This window comes from Siphateles boraxobius, unplaced genomic scaffold, assembly GCF_051911475.1.
Source record: "Siphateles boraxobius isolate OS27281-9 unplaced genomic scaffold, OSU_SipBor_1 130, whole genome shotgun sequence".
Lineage (NCBI taxonomy): Eukaryota > Metazoa > Chordata > Actinopteri > Cypriniformes > Leuciscidae > Siphateles > Siphateles boraxobius.
Window position 1 is genome coordinate 44658911 of NW_027508734.1, and position 23850 is coordinate 44682760.

Here is a 23850-nt window from a genome sequence, read left to right on the forward strand (position 1 = left end):
GTATACATCAGAACAGGGAAACATTTAAAGAAAAATAATTTTTATTTTCAGTCATTGTGATTAGTATACCAAAAGTTTCATAGTAAGTTTTGAACTAAAGTCAAAGTTTTAGGACCTTATTCTGACATTGTGTTGTGTAATTTAACCCATAGCTTGATTCCTTATGTCGAACAGATGTTCAGCATATTTGATAGGAAATTTACAATCTTTGAAGTTTGTGGGGGGGGGGAAATACAATTCCTTTGGTTTTCTTACCTCCTGATAGATGAAAAGCCAACAACATTGCTTTTATATAAAAGATTAAAGAATGATATTTCAAATGTCATTGATAAATGTTATTTAAAGTTTATACCAGGCCAGATAAAAGAAACTTATAGAAAGGCTTAAACGTTTACACCTGGAAAATTTGTCTTGAGAGGTAAAGTCAAAGGTGTTTTAATTGTGCAGGAAGAACAACCTAAATGTCTTAAAAGATATTTCCTGGAGAAAATAAGTAAAAGTACAATTACAACCAGGCAGGAAATAAAATGTCTAAAAATCGCATTTGAAAATCTACCTATTTTGTACCTATGAAATCAGAAAACTAAATTTCTCTGCTAACCAAACTCATTAACATCATTCCAAATTATTACTTCCTCTTCTTACCTCCAGGTGGCGCAACCATAATTTATAAACATAAGATCTGCCTTGATACAAGTTTAAAATGAATAATGTTTAGTTATAGAGTATGTTTACAAAAATAAAAATTAAGTGGCTTTATTTGATAAATCAATTTAAATATGAAGCGTCTGCAAACTTAATATGTCTGTTTACTGCATGCGTGACATGCAGGTAAACACCACAAGCAATAACAAAATTGGAATTACTTCCTCTGTTTGACAGGAAATGCATTTACAGAAATTATGCCAAAAATGGAAGCTTGTTTGATGATAACTGTAAATTCATTTCCTGTTATGTTTTACTCATTGAAGGTCTAATTAAAATAGTCTGTTGCTCTTGACATTGAGATTTTCATTACTTATAATTATCCAAAGCTTACTGTACACATATAGAGACCATACTCATAGCAGATGCTTTGCACGATAAAAAAATGAATCCCAATAACATTCCAGTTTATCATTCAGTCCTTAGGGTTTTACATCTGCAATATGCAATAATAATTTTTGTGCGCAAAAAACCCAAAAAATAGCGACTTTATTTCAACTATTCATTTCCTTCTCTGTGGGCCTCTAGTCAGTTAACGTAGTGTGATTGCGTAGAGCTACGTCACACGTAGGCTCACTATTGGCCGACGCTGGTCATGTGTGTGATGCGTGTGACCTACAACACTGAAGCACTTACGCTATTACACTAGGGGACTGACTCGAGGCCCAGAGAGAAGGAAATGAATAGTTGAAATGAAGTCGTTATTTTGGGGGGGTTTTCACACAATAAGTATTCTCGTCGTTTGATAAACTTAGGATTGAACCACTGTAGTCACTTGGACTATTTTAACAATATCTTTAATAACTTTTCGGGGCTGGCAAGTGTCAATCCCTTAGAAGCCTATCGAGGAGTGATCCAGCTCTCAGATTTCATCACAAATATCTTAATTCGTGTTCCGAAGATGAACGAAGGTCTTACGGGGTCGGAACAACATGAGGGTGAGTAAATACTGACAGAATTTAAATTTTTGGTTGAACTATCCCTTTAAGTATCCAGATGTTGAAACTCAAAGCTCTTATTTGAGATAATTTTTTGATGAGATTAGCTGTCGTTAAATGTCCCTCGCATTCTACAAATTCCAGTTCTCTCCAGAAACAGCATAGCAGGATCAGTTGGACAGGAAGTCAATTGATACCCGCACCAGTCGACTGGTTGCCACATCAAAAGCTGTGACTTTGATCTCAGTGTCTCCAAACTGCATGGTAGTGCGAATCTCCCTGCGTTCAAATGCGGATCCTTTATCGTTTTCACCAGCATTAGCATTAGCTGCCCCCAACTCAAGCAGGTCTAGCGTGATGGCACCACACTTCCTCACCCCGAGGTCAGTAATGTATGTTATTTCATCAGTGTCGCTGCAGTAGATGTTGATTATGATCTTCCTTTGTCCTATTCTTGCTGGAGTGTAGCTCCGCCTCACCACCTCACCCAAAGCCACCGATTGATCAACACTGACAAAGCGGTCCAGGATATCAGTGCACCATTCTCGGCCATCTTTGATGAGTAGCTTGTCACGAGGGTGTCGACCTTCCACAAAGCGGTTTAAAACTCCAACACCGTAAGTTAACGGGCAACGGCGTACACGGACAACAGTGGGGTCTAGTCCAAACAGGACTGCACCCTTCAGGATGGTCAGACCTACGTCATGTGGAATTATGATACGGCACTTCCGCCCTAGTGCGTTCTGGGCTGCGCGTTGAAGCATGGGCGACTCTGCGAATCCTCCAACCAAGAAGAGAAAACGCACACCCTTTACTTCTTCCTTCTGCATCAGGTTCTCTGGTAGGATGAGAGAAATCGATAAGATATCAGAGAATTAAATACCGATCCCTGGCTTAGTGTTTGTTTGAGAGACATCTCTTACCAATATGTTTAATGATGTTGTTGATGGTCGGCTGAAAAAGTTCATTCATGGCCTCTGCAGAGAATCTCAGCATCCCTTGAGATGACCACTTTATAAAATTCATACTGACAGAAACATAACACAAAGTTAAAACATAAACCCTCACACTTTCAAAGACATAATTTAGCAAATGAAGTTCTCAATCAGTCAGACTTACTTGCTCTTGCGCAGGGCAGTCTCCACACTCTGCCCCCTGTGTCGTTTGTAGAAGTCAATGAAAGAGAAGGGCAGTAAGATGTTTAATGAGTTGGCCCGGCCAGGGGCCGCTGTGCGCTTACGGGCTTCAAATGCAATGGTGAGGTCTACCCAAGCTGCTGGACGTTTTGCTTTAAAACTCTCAATGAAGTCAGCCCCAAAGATCTGGCACAACATGGCCTCAAAGGCAAGATCCACGCCAACTGCTCCATAAGGACCCCCTGAAAGAGAAACATGTATATGTACCATTTAGGTTTAGGTTACATTTGATTTAGGTTACATTGCCACTTGATTTGCATGTTCACCACATTTTTCTTCAGGTCCTAAACAAAATCCTTTGGAATAACCGTGATCAATCAAGACAACCTTCAGCATCGGATCTTTTTCAGGATTGGAGTGAAATGACAGGGCATGGCTGAAGTGAACAATCAAGTTTGTCCAGAGCACTAAGCCTAACCCTTCTTGTTCCCTTAAACCAGGGGTGTCCAACCCTGATCTTGGAGGACCACTTTGAATGCAGGGATTAGCTCGAACACACTAGCTGGTGAGTTTCTATAGATCATGAAGACATTGATTATCTGGTTCAGATGTGTTTAATTAGGGCTGGAGCTAAGCTCTGGGCGAATTAAAAAATGTCTTTTTTTCTCCCCCCTTGAAGGGAACTTAGGGAAGGGGACGCCATTTGCCGGGGTGTTCCAAACAAAAGTGAACAACTGAATCCCTTCATGATGGGCCCTTCCACAAGTCTGTTAGTGAAGGAAACATGCCATGGTCACTTCAAGAAAGTAATTTAATCATTTATGGTCATGTGGCCCAGGGTGACTAGTCCTCACGATTCATTTTAAATCCAGATATGGCGGGAGAGTTGGAGTTAACGTATAATCAGAAGAATTCAAGTTGTTTTGTTGTGATGTATCATTATCGTCATGCATTTCGTAATGTTTAAAAAAGTTTCATAGGTAAGAAGTGTGAATAATGCCTTATGTGTTTAATGCTTAAAGGGGATGGCTAATGCTATTTCATGCATTCTGACTTATTTACACTGTTAAAGAGTTGGATTCTCATGCTAAACATGGCCAAAGTTTTAAAAAAAAACAAGTTGTACGTATGACAGAGGTTTTCTGTGCCAAATTCACTCCTTCAGGGTTATGGAAGCCGTCGGCAGTGCTGCACGGTACGCCTCCAGGAGCTTGGCTGTTTTCGGAAAGAGTCGGTGCAGCATATTTGTCTTTTATAATTCTGATAAAACTAAAGACTCTTCTGAGATATAAAGGATGCAATACTCCTCAAGATTAACATGAGATTGGCAGAAACTGCCCTCTTTAACTTATAAAGTTAAGAGCAGATTGGGAACACACACACACACATATATAAAGCATATTAACAACTTCAATATAAATGAACATTTATTTGTATAATTTTAACAAAAATAATAAGACATTCATGTTGTCACTGCTTAGCATTGTCATCTTAACATTCCATGTGAAGCTAATGAGGAAATTACGTAGTGTTTCCTTGCTCCCTTTGCCAAGTGCATTCCAAACTGCTTCATTACGACACACAAGTGTACTGCTGCCTTCAAAGTCCCCACTACAAGGGCTTTCCCCTTTGGAGTGAGTTGGGCATAGGGATGTTCACTTCTGATTAGTCCTCTGCTGGAAGGTGGCCCACCATGTGCAGGATTGGACCCCTCCTCCCCACCATACCCTGCTTACGAGCACCCTTGATGTGTATGTTTGCCAAGCCCACACTCATTGAAAACACTACCATACATTCGCACTATATCCCCTAAAGCCTGTTTTATGCTTCTGCGTCGAATCGACGGCGTACCCCCGCAGACGCCTCTGCGTCGCCGCTAACCCCTCCGCCGTAGCTCAACGTGCACCTCCAAAAAATTGTAACTACGCGTCGAGGCGACGCAGACCACAAGGGCTGTGATTGGTCAGATGCACCGCGATGCAACTCAACCTGACGCAGAACCATAAAACGGCCACGACGCCGTAGGAGTGACGGCGTAGCTACGCCGTGGAGTTGACGCAGAAGCATAATGAGGCCTTAAGTGTGGACTCGGAGGAGGACAACATTAGCCTAGAAATCTAGACGCACCCAAGTGGCAGCAAAATTTCTTTAGCAGCCAGGGTAGTCTAGTAACTCTCCGTTGGATTTTGAGCTGGAAAAACCAAACTCTAGTCAGGCCAATCACATTGTGTATAGAGTCGGGCGGGCTTGACATAATGACTGCAGAGTTGTGATGGTTCCGCGTGAATTCCCTGCTACTTGAAAACAAAGAAGATGACCGCTGCTGCTGGTGAACAGGGGTCTTTCGATCCGGCTTTGGCAGCAACTCTGGAGGACTTGGAGTTAAGCTTTTCTTTTAGAAAAGAACAAAGAACGGCACTTAAGTCATTCTTTAAAATGGAAAATGTGTTCGGAGTTTAGCCAACCGGATACGGCAAAAGTTTAATATATCAACTAGCTCCGCTGGTGGGAAAACGCATAGGACTCACTCAGCCACAACCGTTCGTTGCTCTGGTTGGTTGTAGCGCTATCCTATTGTGTGCAGAAAGAATTTGAAAGACAACCGTTTATCCCGGCCCTCAAATTGAGGCATGCCGATGGTGAGTTCCTAGACCTAACATCTTGATGTGGGTCTGGCTTGCCAGGCTAGGTCAACATGGGTTTAAGGTGCCATTTGAGACAGGGCTGTTGATCCTGGAACATGTCCTAAAATCATGTACAACAGTTATTGAAATAAAAGTTGGTCAGTCATTACTGTTCACTTCAGCAAGGCCCTATCATTTCACTCTAGTATTGAAGATCTTTTGAGCTGAAGATGGAGTTGGTTTTGGTCCTCAACTAACCTGAGGCTTTGTAAAGCTCCTTTAGTGTGCCCTGTGGCTGCTCAATCTGATGCACTGTCAGGTCCACCGTCCCACCGCCACAGTCTGCCACAATGTACCGATCACCTTCGAGAATAACAAATGGTTATTTAATCATGACCTTAGTCTGTCTCGTTTCCTGATTAATAATTTTTACAGGATTTTTGAAGCAACAATAACACCCTGTTCAATAACCCAGTTTCATGGGAAATGGCCTCCTCTTTGTGAATCTATAAGCATGTGTGCACAATTAAGAACAGCACAAGATGAAGAAAATGAAGGTAGTGTATTTTAGCTCATCTCTCTCTCTCTCTCTCTCTCTCTCTCTCTCTCTCTCTCTCTCTCTCTCTCTCTCTCTCTCTCTCTCTCTCTCTCTCTCTCTCTCTCTCTCTCTCTCTCTCTCTCTCTCTCTCTCTCTCTCTCTCTCTCTCTCTCTCTCTCTCTCTCAATTCAATTCAATTCAATTCAGAAAGCTTTATTGGCATGACAAAAAAATACATTTTGTATTGCCAAAGCATCAAAACAACATAGAAAATGATTTAGAACATTTAGTACACAAAAATAATAATACTGATATCATAAAACAATAACAATAAAATAAACAAATATTAATAAATAAAATAAAAGATTTAGAAATCATCTATATAACCCCCCCCCCCCCCCCCCCCCCAAAAAAAAAAAAAAAAAAATACACAAAACCAACCGATATTGAACATTATATACATGTGTGTAGGTCTTAGGCTGTGAGTGAGTGTGTGTTTATTGGGTGTTTGCTGGTTTCTGGTCGTCCCTCAGGATGTGGCAAGATGCTACAAATTTTGCAGCTATATTTGAGCATTTGGCTTCTTCGCCAAGGATGAAACAGAGTTTTTGGGTTGGGTTACAGGTGTTAAATTGGGGAAATATGTTATTAATTTTGGGGTAATAGTGGTCTCTGATATGTTTATATTTTGGGCATTCTGTGAGGAAGTGCAGCTCGGTCTCCGTCACTCCCAGGATGCAGTGCGAGCAGAGTCTGTCCTCACGGGAGAGCCAGGTCTGTCTGCGGCGGCCCGTCTCTATGGCCAGGCTGTGCTCGCTGAGTCTGTACATCGTCAGTGTTTTCCTGAGTCTCACATCACTCACTGTGCTCAGGTAGTTCGCAACAGTGTATTCTCGATTTAGTGCCAAATAACATTCCAGTTTGTGTTGGTTTTTAATGGTGTTTGTCCAATGGGTGATGTACTTGTCTTGTTCTGTGGTGATAATTTGTGCGGGCCGAATGTGTGTGAGTGTGTGTGTGTGCTGAGGTGAGCTGATCTCTGCAGGAGAGAGCTCAGTCAGTCTCAGCACCAGCTGACACAGGGGACTCCTCGTTACGCTCAGCTCTTGGTGTTTTAGGGCTTTGTAATGGTATGTGTTGGGGTCGCTTGTTTTTAGGTGTTTCCAGAATTTGATGGCTCTTTTTTGGATGTTTAGAAGGAGAGGGTATTGGCCTAATTCTGCCCTGCATCCGTTGTTTGGTGTTTTTCTTTGGACTTTGAGTATTCGTTTACAGAAATCTAAATGTAGAGTTTCAATCGGATGTTTTTCCCAATTTAAAAAATCAAATTTGACAGAAGGACCCCACACTTCACTGCCATATAAAACAATTGGTTCAATTATTGATTTGAAAAGTTTGAGCCAAATTTGGATTGGGATGTCAATTTTGATTGATCTTTTTATGGCATAGAAAGCCCTTTGAGCTTTTTCTTTGAGTTCATTCACAGCCAAAGTAAAGTTGCCAGTTGGAGTTATTTTCAGGCCGAGGTAAGTGTATGTTTTTGTGCTCTCAATGGTTCTGTGTGATAGTGTGAATGTGTGTGTTGGTCCCTGAGGTCTGGAGCGTTTCTGGAACATCATGACTCTAGTTTTCTGGAGGTTGACGGTCAGGGCCCAGGACTGACAGTAATCCTCCAGCAGATCCAGGCTGTCCTGAAGCCCCTCTTTAGTGGGCGACAGGAGAACCAGGTCATCTGCGTATAGAAGACACTTGATCTCTGTGTCGTGTAGAGTGAGACCTTGAAAGGGAGCATGTTCTAACGTATCGGCTAATTGGTTGATGTAAATGTTGAAGAGGGTGGGGCTTAAACTGCAGCCCTGTCTCACTCCGCGCCCCTGGGGGAAAAACTCGGTTCTTTGGTTTCCAATTTTGACAGCGCATTGGCTGGCTGTGTACATCGATTTGATCAAATCATAGAATTTCCCCCCTATTCCACTGTCGATAAGTTTTAGGTATAGTCCTTCGTGCCAGATTGAATCAAAGGCTTTCTTGAAATCAATGAAACAAGCAAAAATGTGTCCTTTGTTTTGATGTACATATTTGTCAATTAGTGTTTGTAGTGTAAAAATATGATCGGATGTGCGACATTTTGGAAGAAAGCCGATTTGGCATTTACTCAAGGCATTGTGCTTCATAAGGAAGTCTAAAAGTCTGGAGTTTAAGACGCTGCAGAGAACCTTCCCCAGGTTACTGTTCACACAGATGCCTCGGTAGTTGTTGGGGTCTAATTTGTCTCCGTTCTTGTGGATGGGGCTGATGAGGCCTTTGTTCCAGATCTCAGGGAAGAACCCTACACACAGAACATCATTGAACAGTTTCACACACACACACACACACACACACACACACACACACACACACACACACACACACATCTGGAGCTAAAGATCTGATTATTTTGACCCTGCACCTTGTCATTGTGCCAGTCATGCAGATAGAGCTGCTTGCACATACACTGCAGCCATGCGCTCAGACTGAGCAGCCAGTAATAACATACCAATGATTGCTCCATAATAAGGGTCTCTTACATATGCTCAGCAATTAGAGTCATGTAAACAATATTATATGCACATAAGGAACAAGAAAGTCATGAAGGAAATCATGTTTTAAGATAGGAAGGTTCCATCTTCATCCAAGAAAAAAAAAAGGTAGTGCATTACAATACTCTGGAAATTATTTCCCTGGAAAGTATTGTTATGGTCTATTTGTGGTTACTTGTATTATTATCAAAGAATCACAAAAAAAGACTTTCATGTCTTTATTAAAGCATCTTCATGTTTAATTTGTGAAAATGTCAGCACTCTGGCCAACAGGATGTCAGTTTCCAATATACTTTGTGTGTCTGAGGACAAAATTACTATAATTATTAAAATTACTATATAATATTTATTTACTGCTGTCATTGCCATTTAATTGATTGCAGCCATTATAACCTTAAAAGAATAGAAGTCGATTGTATGTCCTCAGTTTTATAGCTAAATAAATGTGTGTGTGTATCCTCTTACCTGTCTGCATCTCAGACCACAATTCTCCAGTACCACTCTCCACCAGAAAAGTTCGGCTATGTCTGGCTCTGCGGAGCTGCTCACGGGCTGAAAGAAACATTGACTTCCTTTAGTCTGTGAATCACTGACACATGGGCAACATTAATCAAAGCCATATCACATTAGGATCAATACAACTCACTGAGAGAACAAAAGAGAAAGGAAGAGATTGCAGATACCTGGATCAATAATACGGCAGCCTGCTAAGCAGACCTTGATTTAATGAACCTAAAGCATTTGTTTACAAAACATGCCTTCGAGATGTGACCACAATTTACTTCAAGTCTTGCTCTTATCTAGGCCTACCTAATAAAACAAGGTTGTTTCATGGCTGCAGTTTTATGGTGGGTGCTTTAGTGAATAATGACCTGCTAAACTAAGAAGGATCTGCTTCACTTTCGGGGGTTACTACGGCTATTCTGATTGCCATATTTCCTGAGGATCTCTTTTTATTGAATGCATTACTTCAAACATTTTCTTTTCAGGTAAAGTCTGTGAACACAATACAGACATGCTGCTGAACAATCCCACAGCTTACAGCAAATGCACAGAGAAGAGAAACTTAACTACACTTTGGGGACAATCTGGAAAACATTACAATATGAAACAGCATTTGAAACAAAGAGGAAAAAGTACAAGTAAACTGATTTGAACTTTAATTATTCTAAAACCCATGTGGTTTCGGAAGAACAGAGACAGTGATTAATTATGTGTCTGTCTTAAGAAGATGAGAGGACAGAGAATATAGACTAAATTTATTTGGACTAGTTTCTACCCCACACTTTTGACTGGAAGAAACTCTTTTAAAACCGACTTCTCACACTCGCTAGTTGCACTAGTTTATTTAATGGTTCAGATAACAATGTTCAATATATGTGCATGCATCACAGGAGTATTCTATCATAATTGTGATTTTAATTGTCACAATTGCCAAGTCATGAACATTTATATTATAGTTTTAAGGTAAGTAAAATACTAATAAGATTGGAAGTTTCTATATGTGATAAGTAAAACAACAAAATCAATGCATAAAACAAATTTCAAAAGCAGCAAAAATTAGACATGCCAAAGGGTTTTCAGGAGACTGCCATTTTCATAAAGAAAGAAAAAAAAAGCACGTGCCTGTTAGAGTGTAAATAAAAAGAAAAATCCCTTGGAACATAAAAGTGGCAAAGCTGATTTCTGTGTGTACATGAACATTGTCCAATTGTAAAACATGTTTTGGAAGATTACATTTTGGAAAATATATACGCTCACATCCCTTTGAATAAGCAAGCAAGCAAAAATGCAAGAAAGAATGAAAGAAAAAATTAATTATCATGATTAATCTAATCAGAAACTAGTGTAAGCAGTCTAGAAGAGGGTGAGCTCATGATTTGCAGCACCTTGTTTCAATTATAATGTGAAATGTGTGTGTATAAGTGTAAGTTTATTTTGTTTGAGTATAAAAGCAGGAATGAATGATAGTATTTTTGTTGTATATAAATGTAAAAAGAGTGTTTGTAAAAGAACCCCATTTTTTCTTATTTCAAGCAGTGATAACAAAAACATTGTCAATCTTTCAAAGAGTTTTTTTCAGCTCTGTGACCTCAGGGGACACTCTAACCTACGGGAAAATGTCAGCTCGTTCTTGCTGTCTTAATCCAAACCATATGCTCTAACACTCACTTGGTTCTGGATCAATCTGACCCCGATCTAACTCTCCGCAATGCATACACCCGCAAATAACCACACAAAACAGCACTCTATTTTCAAGGGATGAAAGACAGTCCTGTATTCCCCATGCTTTAAGAATGGTTCCCATTTAATTTTTATAGAGAAATGTGATACACTCAAAGCAAGAAGTTTGGACTCCTTCCCAGGATCAATTTGAGAGCGAGTGATACTGTATAATGCTAATTGGTTAAGAAGAAGAAACAAAATGTTATTACCCTGCCTAAAACTGGAATCGAAAGGGCGGGAGCCATCTACATCTAAACCATTGGTTACTGGTCGTTGGCTGAGGTCAATGACCTGGTGTAGACGGAGCTTCCTGCAGTAGATGGATGCAGCCTCTGGTTCAAGAGCTATGAGGAGCTGTTCAGGAGAATCTGCACTCACCAAACCGGCCTACAATAAGATAAACAACATGAGCTTTAATTGGTAGATTAAGTTAATATTGAGTAATATACACTTAATAGCAGTTTTTAGGCAACACACAGGGTGGTGTCTAGTTCCTGAGTCAATCAGCATTTTGAGCAAAACAGTAAAGTTAATATTTCAATGACTCACTTGTATAGACAGCCACTTTTTTCATTCCTGAATGAATCAGTGTTTTAAATTAACTGGTTGAGTGAACAATTCAGTGGCTCACTCATACATTGTTTAGTTCCTGAATGAATCAAGTTTTTGAACAAATCAATTGAGTAAATGATTCAATGACTCTCGAATAGACAGTCATTTGTTTTGTTCCTGAATTAATTAATGTTTTGAATGAATCAGTGAATAGTTGAAAAATTCACTCATAAAGATACTTGTTTCCACCTACTGGCATAAGTAACAATGTAACCTGCAGAAAAAGTGACTGAAAAATCCCTTGTCTGAAGCAGGGCCGGCTCGTGGCATAGGCGATATAGCCGGTTGCCTATAGGCCGTAAAATGACAGGGGGCGAAGCAACCACAAACAAAAGCAAGAGCACCCTCATTTGATACTGTAATAATATCATATTGGCGAAACTGATTTGACAAAGGCTACAGTGCGAATTTGTGTTTGCGCTTTAGAGAGCGCCAAAGGGTTTCTATTTACATGTTTTTGCAGTGTTGAGCAATGAAGCCAAGACATGTCACAGACATGTCTGTTGATCTCTTAAATGTAATGACCAATTAGAGGTGTAACAGCATGATCTGTTAATTATTCATGACAGCGCAATTACCACAGATATTAGTTTTGACATTAGCCAAACTGGGGAGAGTTGTCTTGTGGGGGGCACTATGTCTTGCCTAGGGTACCAACAGAGTCTGGGCCGGCCTTGGGCTGAAGAAATTCAAACTGATACAAACTGAAAAGTACCAGTGCTGTTGAACTGTGTGATGCATTGAGTTCTATTGACTTGGAACAGTCAAACACCATAGTAATGCCCTAGCAACCACCAGAACACTCTAGCCAACAGTAATTTAGTAAACAATTTAGTAAGAACTCTCAGAACACCTTAACAACTCCATAGCAACACCCTGGCACCCATCCACAACACCCTAGCTAGCATCAATTGACACATTTTATGAGCATGCACTGCTCGCATTATTTTCAGAAAACTTAATGTATACATAATGTTTCTACAAAATATAAACACCACGTTTAATGTACAATGAGCACTGGTATGATGGTGACCAAAATAAATGGAAATAAGATTTCAGTGTATTGAGAAAGTGTCAGTACACTGGCCCATCTGGTCATGGAGCTATGATATGAGGTGGTAGGCTGCCTCGTTCCCCCTCTCTTACTTGGCTGGGACAGGCGTGGTTTCCTGTGTTTGTGTGCTGGTCTCTTGCATTGTTTAACCTCTGTGACATTGCAAAGAGGAAATTAACCTCAACCTGCTTTACCTCTAGTAAGGTAGTGAGAGAGAAAGATCCAGGGCTACTAGAAAAATTACAGGTCTGACATGGGCATATTTAATATGTAGAGTTGTTGGCTGGTTTATGTATAACTGCAGGGGGATATCAGTGTTCTTCGAGTCTCAGCAGCTGGTAGTGATTGAATCAACAGTCTTTGGATCTCTGCACTGTTGATTGTTGTAAGTGAAAATAATCTCTGTGATTGATTTCTTAGTGTTTTGCTCATAGGGAAATGTACAAGTCTGCAATACTGTACATTTCACACAGGCAAACACACACACATATTTAATGGATATGAGGTTATAGTCCCCTCCTGGCACACTATTTCTCTCCACTCGTACAAAAGTCTTTCAACATTCCCATTCACTGTATGTGTGCACTGTGCAGTGACTATTGCATTCCTTTTCATGCAAGCACATTTCCTGAACTGCACTTGGGGGCTGAAGGACATCACATTCAATGTGGGAGTGTGCATTTGTGTATGTGTGCATGAGAGAAGAAAGAGAGAAAGAGAAACAAAAAGAGAAAGAAAAAGTAACAGGAATAAAGAGAAATGTGTATTTGAATGGTCACACTTCATAGTTTAGGGTCCAATTCTCACTATTAACTAACTATGACTTTTGCCTCAATAAACTCCTAATTACTGCTTATTAATAGTTATTTAAGGGATAGTTCACCCAAAAATGAAAATTCTGTCAGTATTTACTCACCCTCATGTTGTTCCAACCCCGTAAGACCTTCGTTCATCTTTGGAACACGAATTAAGATATTTTTGATGAAATCTGAGAGCTGGATCACTCCTCCATACTAGTCCATAGGCTTCTTCAGGGATTGAAACTTGCCGGCCTCGAAAAGTTATTAAAGACATCGTTAAAATAGTCCAAGTGACTACAGTGGCTCAATATTAAGTTTATCAAGTGACGAGAACACTTTTTGTGTGCAAAAAAAACTAAAATAACGACTTTATTTGAACTATTCTTTTCCTTCTCTCTGGGCCTCGAGTCAGGTTACTAGTTTAACAGCGTATGATCTGTTGTTGTACGTCACACGCATCACCCACATGACCAGCGTCGGCCAATAGTGAGCCTACGTGTGACGAAGCTCTACGCAATTACACTAGTTTCTTAAATCCTGATGTACTCGTTACATCATAAGAAGAATGGCATCTACGCTAATTTTAGTGTCTTTGTTTATCCCGAGGTTTTCCCGCAGCCTGCCGGATCCACACTTTCCAGATCTGACGAAGGACTTTCGCCTGGACCCGATGACAATGCAGTGCTGAAGTGCCAACTAGCCTCTCCCTATGGAGGATCCCTATACCACTCTACAGATAAAGCGTTGTGGGTTTTTTTGGTTCGCGTACCTACCCGAAGTGTTACCTTAAATTATATGTTTATCTTTGTAAAGCTACTTTGAAACAATCTACATTGTTAAAAGCGCTATGTAAATGAGGATGACTTGACTTGACTTGACTAGTTTAACTGACTAGAGGCCCAAAGCGAAGGAAATGAATAGTTGAAATAAAGTCATTATTTATGTTTGTTTTTGCGCACAAAAAGTATTCTCGTCGCTTGATAAACTTAAGATTGAGCCACTGTAGTCACTTGGACTATTTTAACGATGTCTTTAATAACTTTTCGAGGCCGGCAAGTTTCAATCCCTCAAGAAGCCTATGGACTAGTATGGAGGAGTGATCCAGCTCTCAGATTTCATCAAAAATATCTTAATTTGTGTTCCGAAGATAAACGAAGGTCTTACGAGGTTGGAACAACATGAGGGTGTGTAAATACTGACAAAATTTTCATTTTTGGGTGAACTAACCCTTTAAGGTAGCTGTTAAGTTTAGGTATTGGTTAGGATTAAGGGATGTAGAATATGGTCATGCAGAATGAGGCATTGATATGTGCTTTATAAGTACTTATAAACAGCCAATATCCTAGTAATATGCATGCCAATAAGCAACTAGTTTAAAGTGAGAATTTGACTCTAAACTAAAGTGTTACTATTTGAATGTGTAATTTTTCATATTGTACTGGAAACTAATCTCAGATCACTTATGCTACATTACCAAATAGGCAGCTTCTCGCATGAACTGCTTGGCTGGCTGCCGCCACACCGCAGGAACGGTGATGACCCATCGTACTTCATTACTTTCCAGCACAGAGGAGGACTGGTCCTTCACCTCCTGAAAAGCACACACACGCGCGTTACTACATTTTCCATCTCTTATCCAAACTACATTCCACAGATAACATTTTCATACTTCCATTAGTTATTGATATCCCTTATTTCCGTTCCGCTCTAAAATGTACCGTGATGTGCTGGACTCAAGACACTCAGGATGCAAGGCCGGAGGTTTGGTAGAAATCTCCATGTTAGTGTTTTCCCACAAGCCTTCAGGGGCTCCAGGAAGCAGGAGGAAGAAGGTTTGGGTCCAGCCAAGACTGACTACAGATTGGCCCAGAACCTCCACCTCCCCTGACCCCCACTGTTCACAGAGACTGGATGTGTTCTTGTTTGAGTAAAGAAAAAGTACGTCCTGAAAGATTTGGACCAAAGCCACAGCACACTACTGCTCATCTCTACATTACATTGGTGGTTCATGTTCAGTCTGGCCCTAGTTAGAGATTTATATTGTACAACTAAAATAGGCAACAAATGCTTAAATAAGTGAAAGAATGACCAAGACAGCAACAGCACTGGAAAAATGCGTTTCACAGATTCAAATACAAAAAAAGTCAAGTACAAAGAAATTATATATTTTATTGATAAAATAACATTTTAAAAGGAAATTCTATAATTAATATCCATCCATTCTCTAAACCACTTGTCCAATGTAGGATCATGGGTATGCTAGAGTTCATACCAGCATGTTGGGCCAAAGGCTAAATTTTATATATAATTTCGGTAACACTTTAGAATAAATCCTTAATAGGTAACTATGCCGAAAGTAATATAGGATAAATGAATAGTACTACATTAACACTTCAGCTACTACTGTTAACTAATAAGGAAGCAAGCTTATCTAATAATTTAATAATATCACATTTAGGACTGAGATAGTTCCTTATTATTAGGTAATCAATTACTGGATGAGATTAGCCTCATCAACTAACGAAGACAAATTATAAAGAATTACCAATCAATTATGAGTTACTCTGCAGGAAATATTAGTGAACCTGTCACAGTTGTGGTGCGGGTTGAAGAAGAGGCAGAGCCAAAAGGCTCCAATTCAAACATTTACTAATATAGACTTCCAAACAGGTACCGACAGGCAGACAGAAGAGCAGAAGGTTAACTCGCACATAAAACACTGTAACATTAACAAGAACCAACAAGGACAGACTGAACAGAAGCAAACTAAATACAAGCACAAATCAGACATAACAAGGTGATCACAGGTGACACGGATGATGAAGAGGTGGGTAATTGAGGGAGTGAGTTCAGGTGTGGAGACAAGGAGGATTCTGGGAAGTGTAGTGCAGACGAAGACAGACTGGTGCAGACGATGACTGTGACAGAACCTGACCATTATTAAAAAAAAAAAAACTCCACTTATGTATAAATAATGGTCCAGATCACTAGTAGCTCTTCAAGAGTGACTAACACTTGAGTACTTAGTGATGCATTTTATGACTATATTCAGAGTAAAACAGACAACTGATTACGTCTCAGACACGTTCATGTTGTGATTAGCTATTTCTTGGTAATTCTTTATAATTTGTCATAGTTATTAGTTATTAATAGTTATTAATGACTCATATCATTCAGTAATTATTGATTTCCTAAGGAACTTTCTTACTCCTAAATTTGATATTACTTACAGATTAGTTAAGCTCGTTTCCTTATTAGTTAACAGTACTACTCATTTAGTCGCTGGAGCAGTACCCTAATACGATTAGTGTGTGTGTGTGTGTGTGTGTGTGTGTGTGTGTGTGTGTGTGTGTGTGTGTGTGTGTGTGTGTGTGTGTGTGTGTGTGTGTGTGTGTGTGTGTGTGTGTGTGTGTGTGTGTGTGTGTGTGTGTGTGTGTGTCTGTCTGTGCGTGTACCTTTAAAGCGTGTTCTCTGAAGAACCTCAAGGCATGAGAAAATACCTCAATGGCCCGAACTCTTCTTCCACTTACTGACTCCAGCTCAGTCTCCATAGATAGATCCTATAGAAAAGCAAGAAAGTCTGCTGCAGAAATGCTCACAGTTGTGTCATAAATAATCCACTCCCCTTATGCTTTGCTTCAGAAAGATATTAGATCTAGCTTCTTCTATTTTAGACAGTGTTGTGATACTTTATCAACAATGTTTGATGCCCCTAAGCTGAGCACTTACTCTATCTGAATAAATTCTACTATAAAAAAACACAGTCAATAAAAAGTAGATTTGGTGTTTACACTGGTGCTGTGGATTTTCATTTTGAATTTGTCAAAGTAGAGCCAATGCCCGGCTTCCTCTGGGTCAAGGTCATGGTAGCTATCTCGAGCTGCAAAGCCAAAACTATGGAACCGGAGGTCAGGGGTCAACAGCAGACAGGTTGGACTCTTCTGATTGGCTACACCAGGGTCACCACCCTCCCACCGTCTGTTAAAAAAACAGGGAGAAATCTAGTGTAAGAAATGAGCGGGGGAGTTATAAGAACTTATAATAACTTCAGGATACAGATAAATACATAAATACCTCATCATGTGAATGGTCTCAGGATCTTCTGTGAAGCTGAAGGCATAGCCACTGGAGGTGGTGCCAAAATCTATAGCTACCACCACAGAAAATGGACGAGCCACACACGGTCTCACTTCTGTCCTCTACAGAGAGAAAGAAGGGGTAAAACAAGGTAGACAGAAAGACAATAAATCTATTGCCTTAACATTTTTTCAGAGGGGTGACTTTACAAAAAAAATTATCCCTGGTACGGAGAGTAACAGACTCCACCTTCTCCCTCACTCCTTTTATCTCTAGATCATTTCCCTGACCTGAGTGTTACATTGACTAAACACATCAGAGGGGAGTGTATCATGTATCACTTTCAGCTTATGTTCATACCAGTATTTTTTTGTTCATTTAAAGGGGATTTAAGTGTGCGTTTAAAAACCGAGATTCAGGACAGTAGAACGAAAAAAAATGCAAGGTTTAGAGAAGCATTTAGAATGCTGTGTCATGAGCAAAGAGCCACAAGATGCAAGTACAACAATCAAACACATACGTCTAGCGCATGTTTACATCGAAAAACAATGGAAGGGTAGAGCAGTGAAATGAAAAAAAATAAGGCGACATTCACACCGAATGCGATTTTGCGCTTAAATATAGGGGAAGCACAACAGCGGAATGACAAAAATGCAAGATTCGTTTGGTTTAAAGTTGATCTTCTTATGTTTTTAGAACGCAATGGTCCAAAACATCAAAAACTATGGATAGCAGAGTACATGCACACATTCTGTAAGTCCACAAGTGTATTAAGTGTGACATTTGCGACAGGGCCATTGGCTCAACCAATGGCATGAGTCTGAGGCAAGAATTTGTGTTTGTCCAACCAACGGCAGACAGAGACCTTGAAATTAATTTTGCAATTTGATTTTGCGACACTAGTGGTGCTGAAATGACAAACTTCACTTTTAAGGGATTGAAGTCGGTTTTCGAAGGAAACATTTTTGTGTGACCACAGATTGCAGTGCACTTTAACTGGAGGATGAGCTAATGATAGTGCTGTTTTCAACCAACTGACTGAGTGCTAAGTGAAATAGCATAATTGCATATTTCTGGTGGGACCACATCCTCTTTTAACATTACTGTAGTTTGAAACATCTGATTTTGGTATTTAATCCAGGTTTATCATAAAGTGCTAAAGAGAGAGGACTCTGTCTGTCATGATCTTACCGGAGAGGGAGAGGGAGTAAGAGGAGTGATACTGCATTCATTTCTGGAAGGAGATGGAGAACCAGGTGGAGATGTAGAGGCCGATCTGTCTTCACCTGAAAAAGAAGAAGACACGATGAAAAGATTGATTGAGGGATAAAGGGAGATATTCTAGAAATATTTAAATGAGTTGCTCATGCATTGAACTGGAAAAACAAGAACAGGACTCTCTGTATGTAAAAACATCTGAGTCGCTGAGCAATTAAGAGAATTCAGGAATTTCTGGAAAATTCCATATTGGTGGCCTGAGCTTAGAAGCCCAACTGGCATGTGTTTAGCGACATCAGAATTTCCAATGGATGGTTTTGTTGGGAAAGATTCTGTGGGTCATTTTAGATTTCATATCACCTTATATGCTGAATGACCCTATACCCTTATAAAGGAAATACATATAACCTAAATTTCAGAAGTATTTAAAGTTGCAATGAAACAGAATTAGTGACAGTCCAGTCCAGAACTTAAATTAAATTACTGATGTAATAACTAGGTACTAACCCTGAATCTACCCCTACACCTTATATCCATGTAGTTACCTTAAATTTCCAGTACTTTCATAGGTAAGTACACTGTAAGTCCTGTAAAATAAAGTGCAACTGATCTTTTTCTCTGTATTATGATGTCCATCGAAGTGAAACGGCTTATTGAGAAAAAGAAAAAAGTAGGGCAGGGACTTGGTTCTATAATAAGCTATTGATTGGATTTGAGAATCCAATCAGAATCCTTGCTGGAGGCAGATCTGAATCCCAGCTTCTAGTCGATTGTGGACTTATGCCACCATTATGTCATCAGAGAGAAGTTTCACCGGAAGATCGAGCTGACATATTGATGAAAAATTACAATGAAACATATACAGGGACAAATAATTTACAATCAGATCATTAACATGCATTTAGAAAATAGATGATAGATGTTAAAAGCTGGACAATTATTTCATTATTTCAAATACATTTGAAAGTTATTTTCTATCCTTATCTAACAACAGGAGTTATAGGTGCATTCTGTGTTCTCTTCAACAGTGTCATCATGTGCACTCAGCAATAACACTTTGATTTGTGGTGTCTCATATCTGTGACAGCAAGAAATTTCAGGAGCAGAATTCCAAACATTCCATAATTCCTAACACGGTCAAAATGTATGCACATGACATTATCCAGGTCAAAATTAATTCCATGGCAAGTGCTATCAACATTGATTGACCTCTTCCAGCAAGGTCACTCTAATATGTTTTCAAACGAGCCTACACACTCAGACATGGGTGGACTTCACTCAAGAGTATGACAGGAATGTTATCGACATGTACAGATATTCTCAAGAGAGCAGAGCGTAGATAAGAGAGGGTCACACCCCGGTCCAGTATTGTTGATGGCATAGAAAGGAATTACAGCATAATTAATATGAAAATGTGTGGATGATTACAGTTTGCAATTCAGCTTTACATTTTGGACTCCAAATCTGCTGTACATAAATTCTGGTTGTATGCAAAAGTTCATAATAATAGTTCAACTATTATAACCTAGGTTCCCCTAGGATATTACACATATATGTTTTTTATTTTTATCCAAGTCTTAATTTTAAGTATCATATCCCTCAGAATAATTGAATGAAATGTTACCTGGCACTTGTAGACTGTTGGTACTGAGCTGCAGAACGTCGGTCATTGTAGAGGTCACAGGGCTTTTACAGCATAACACGGAAAGAATAACTCTGAAATGTGAAGCAGAGTTTAATTATTAATATTTGACAATTTCTTCTTTCATGAAGTAAAATGGTATATAATCTCAAGATAAATTTACATTTTAAATGACATTCAATTAAAAATTTCATTGTAGAAACTTATGAAAATGATGGTTAAGATATGTACATGAATTCAAGATTTTAGGAAAATATGTTATTTGATTTTACTTCATGAATATCCCAGATTACATTTTAGTGGGTCAGTATAAGTATTTTATAAAAGAACTATAAGTAATCAACATCTTAGATTGCATTTCTTAGAATGTGCCACATGTTTTTAAACACTTTTTTTTTTTTTTTTTAAGATTTTGTCATTGACCTTCATAGACATTTCTATGAACTATAAATCTATTTTTTTTTGTCTCTCTATATTTTTGAAACCTATAGGATGTCCCAGCTGCAGCAACAAAAGCATGATATGATGTGTTAGTGGGTGTGTATTTATCATGCTGTTTCCCCAAGCTCTTGGTTGGGCTCTGTTTTCAGACTAAATGATCTGAAACGGGAGAGAAACACAATAAACACAGAAATGTGTTAAGCAAATGCAAATGCTAGCCTGATATCACACAAGTACTATAATTCTGTGTTTAGTGTACAGTACAGCGTTGTAATTTCTTGTATCTGATGAACACAGAGGGAAAAATGAATATGGTGCTTTCTGAAATTCAACCTCATGTCCCCCTACCCCCAAAGTGTTCTCCTTTCCCTCTATTTTCTCCATGCCTCTTGCCTTAATCTTTTCTTTGGACTCATTCCCATTTTCTTTTTCTTAAACTGTTAGTTTCAAACCATCTCAGTGTGTGTGTGTGTGTGTGTGTGTGTGTGTGTGTGTGTGTGTGTGTGTGTGTGTGTGTGTGTGTGTGTGTGTGTGTGTGTGTGTGTGTGTGTGTGTGTGTGTGTGTGTGTGTGTGTGTGTGTGTGTGTGTGTGTGTGTGTGTGTGTGTGTACATGCTTGCGTGTGTGCATGCATGTGTGCTCAGGAGAGAAAAAGGTTTTTGGAAAAGAAGAAAAGGTGGAAGAGGGAGAGTTGAGGGCCTCCCACAATACATGTTTAGTAAATGGATCTGACTGGAATATACTCTCCAGATGCTCAAATCTGAGATGTACCACATCGGCATAGAACACTTTATATAGATTAAACTTGCAAACCTTACCACAACAAAGAACATTTTTCAGAAATGTTCATTAGCAGAAAACGTTAAAACATAAAGACATTTGTAAATTTAAAAAGTAAAAACTTTGAAATTTTAAGAGCCCATTGAACTTGACTCCCTTTGAATATGACTTATCACTGCCTCTCCATATGGTTTCAGACACACTTCATACAGATTAAATGACATCATTTAATCAAAGAAAGTCATTTGAACAAATAAATGTTTCTTTATGGTATACTTTTTCTACCTGTTTTGCACAGGTTGTTGTTTGAGCAAATGCATAATTTACTGCATTCACTTATAAAGAGCACTTCAGCAATAGGCTATAAGAAAACTGTGTATCCCTTATTTATATGTCATTTGATTTAATGTTTTTGTATGTCTAGTCTTCCTCCTACTCAATGTTTTTACCATCACCTTCATTATGAACTTCATTATGATTCATTATGAAGTTAAAGCTTCTGTCTGCTCCAGTGAGACATTTTAGTTGTTTAACCCGTGAATAGTCCCTCTTTATATTTCACCATCCATAAGCAGCTTGGCATATTGTCGACTGCCACCGAAAATAATTTCAGCTTGTACCTTAGTTTGTTATAACCACAAACACACAACTTGTTTCCTCTGAGAGTTTTCTAGGAAAATCTTCCTATTAATTTCCACCCAAGAGCTACTTGTGACACAGCAACACTTTGCAGAGGCTGAGGTCAAGCATGATGAATTACCGACCCCTTTCCTACTACATTACATTTATAGTCATTTTGGAGCATGTGCAAAGTTGTATTTCAATGTCTGTTAGGTAATTATGGTCAGCATGTCCACTAGAGTCCCATTTGTCCTTTTATGTTATACTAGAGCATCATTAAGTCACCCATCTCTTTTGAAAACACCCGACAATCCCACTCCAGTCAGTTATCACAGCACACAAAAAAGACAAAGCACTGCACCCGATGCTGGTCCTATGAAACATTTCACTCTTTAGCATGTTAAATTTGTACTCACTCTTTTGTTTAGAATGTTCTAGTGTCCCCTGCCTGGGGTTGTTTAGTCCCTGATCAAAGTTCAAAATCCCAAAGATGGATGTTTCAGTAGCAGTGTCTATGTAATGATGCTGTTTCCCAACAGAAGTTTCAGCCAAATGTCTGAAAGAAGAAAAGCACTGAAGGTTTGATCTAAAGTTGAAAAAAGTTTTAAAAGTGATCAGATCCAAAGCAGTCAATCCGTCATCTGCAATGGAATGTCAGGGAGGAATGGTTGAGTGAGCTGCACACGCACACACACACACATGTACAGGGGCTGGATATGAAGGTTTCTGGAGTGAAGGGGGAAAGGGAGGGGATCTGACTTCATACTGACACAGATTCAATCACTGTGTACTGGTGCATTTGTTGGAGTGAGAGAGAGAGAGAGAGAGAGAGAGAGAGAGAGAGAGAGAGAGAGAGAGAGAGAGAGAGAGAGAGAGAGAGAGAGAGAGAGAGAGAGAGAGAGACAGAGAGAGAGAGAGAGGGTGGAGAGTATTTGGAGTGGCAGCGTGCACTGATTAAGTCATACGATCCGCCCTCCCAATGTTTCCCCTCTTTTCCTTCTGCCCACCCCCTGTATCCAACTCAGCTTCTCTTCCAGCTCAATCTTTTTTCTTGTCTTTCCTGTCTTCTCTTCACTCTCTGTTTCCTTTCTCTCTCTCACAAAACTCTAAACAGATCAATCGTTTAAAACAGTTTAAAACTATGCATTCAATGCATTTTAGCTCATCGATGTTGCATTAGTTTCACCTGCTTATTGTAAATGTTCATGAATTCTCATCTGAGGTCACATTTTTAACAATTTTTAACAATTGAACCTCTGCACAAACAGAACTACAGTTTTGCTCACACATAAGTTGAGGCCATGATTCTGGTGTGCATGGGTGGTTTGTGTGTCTCTATGTAGTTGCTTAGGTGTTATGAGTGGTTTAGCCTGATATGCTATGTGTTGGTTGTGGTGGTTAGGGTGTTCTATGCATAGATATACATATACATCATATAGTATGATTGTAATCCAGACACACTACATCTGCCATGTTGTCATTATCATGTGACCTCCAGCATCAGTTACATCACTTTACTGTCATTCAGAAATTCACAAAATCACTTTACTTTCATTCTCCTCGTGGGATAGTAAAGTGTAAAGTAAAGTTACCTCGTTTAGTCCCTTGTGTTTCTTGGTGTATATATAACCCTCATTTTCAGTTGTTGATTGTCAGATCTCATTTTATGTATTGATCTATTTTTAGCCTGAAGAAGTGTCATTTTAAGTTTATTTTCATTAAAGAAAACTGCTTTCAAATTGATCCATTCTTTTTTCAACCCCTTGCTGACTAACCAAAACAAATGGATCTAACAGCAGTCCAGATCCTCTTCCTCTAACAGGGGGATCTGTCCCTTGAGGAGCACACACAGAGGTTTCT

General features: G+C 39.3%; 1 protein-coding gene across 1 annotated transcript; it reads right to left on the reverse strand.

Annotated features, from left to right (window-relative positions):
• Nucleotides 1–23: 23 nt before the first annotated feature.
• On the reverse strand, nucleotides 24–22779 carry hspa12b (heat shock protein 12B). The gene is made up of 13 exons (XM_077229565.1): nucleotides 22407–22779; nucleotides 20132–20223; nucleotides 18481–18575; nucleotides 17287–17411; nucleotides 17004–17190; nucleotides 16668–16772; nucleotides 14687–14803; nucleotides 10956–11133; nucleotides 8986–9072; nucleotides 5662–5766; nucleotides 2763–3021; nucleotides 2567–2670; nucleotides 24–2481 (listed from the first exon to the last, which is right to left on the reverse strand). The coding sequence occupies exons 2-13, from the start codon at nucleotides 20175–20177 to the stop codon at nucleotides 1814–1816; spliced, it is 2076 nt and encodes a 691-aa protein (XP_077085680.1). The 5' UTR covers nucleotides 20178–20223; nucleotides 22407–22779; the 3' UTR covers nucleotides 24–1813.
• Between the last annotated feature and the right edge of the window lie 1071 nt (nucleotides 22780–23850).

Bases quoted from the DNA above. Each gene is read 5' to 3' on its own strand.
- hspa12b (XM_077229565.1), bottom strand. From the start codon at position 20,177: ATGACCGACGTTCTGCAGCTCAGTACCAACAGTCTACAAGTGCCAG. The intron at 2,671-2,762 runs GTAAGTCTGACT...TGTTTCTGTCAG, and splicing joins ACTGCCCTGCGCAAGAGCAA to TATGAATTTTATAAAGTGGT. The intron at 2,482-2,566 runs GTAAGAGATGTC...TCATCCTACCAG, and splicing joins CAACATCATTAAACATATTG to AGAACCTGATGCAGAAGGAA.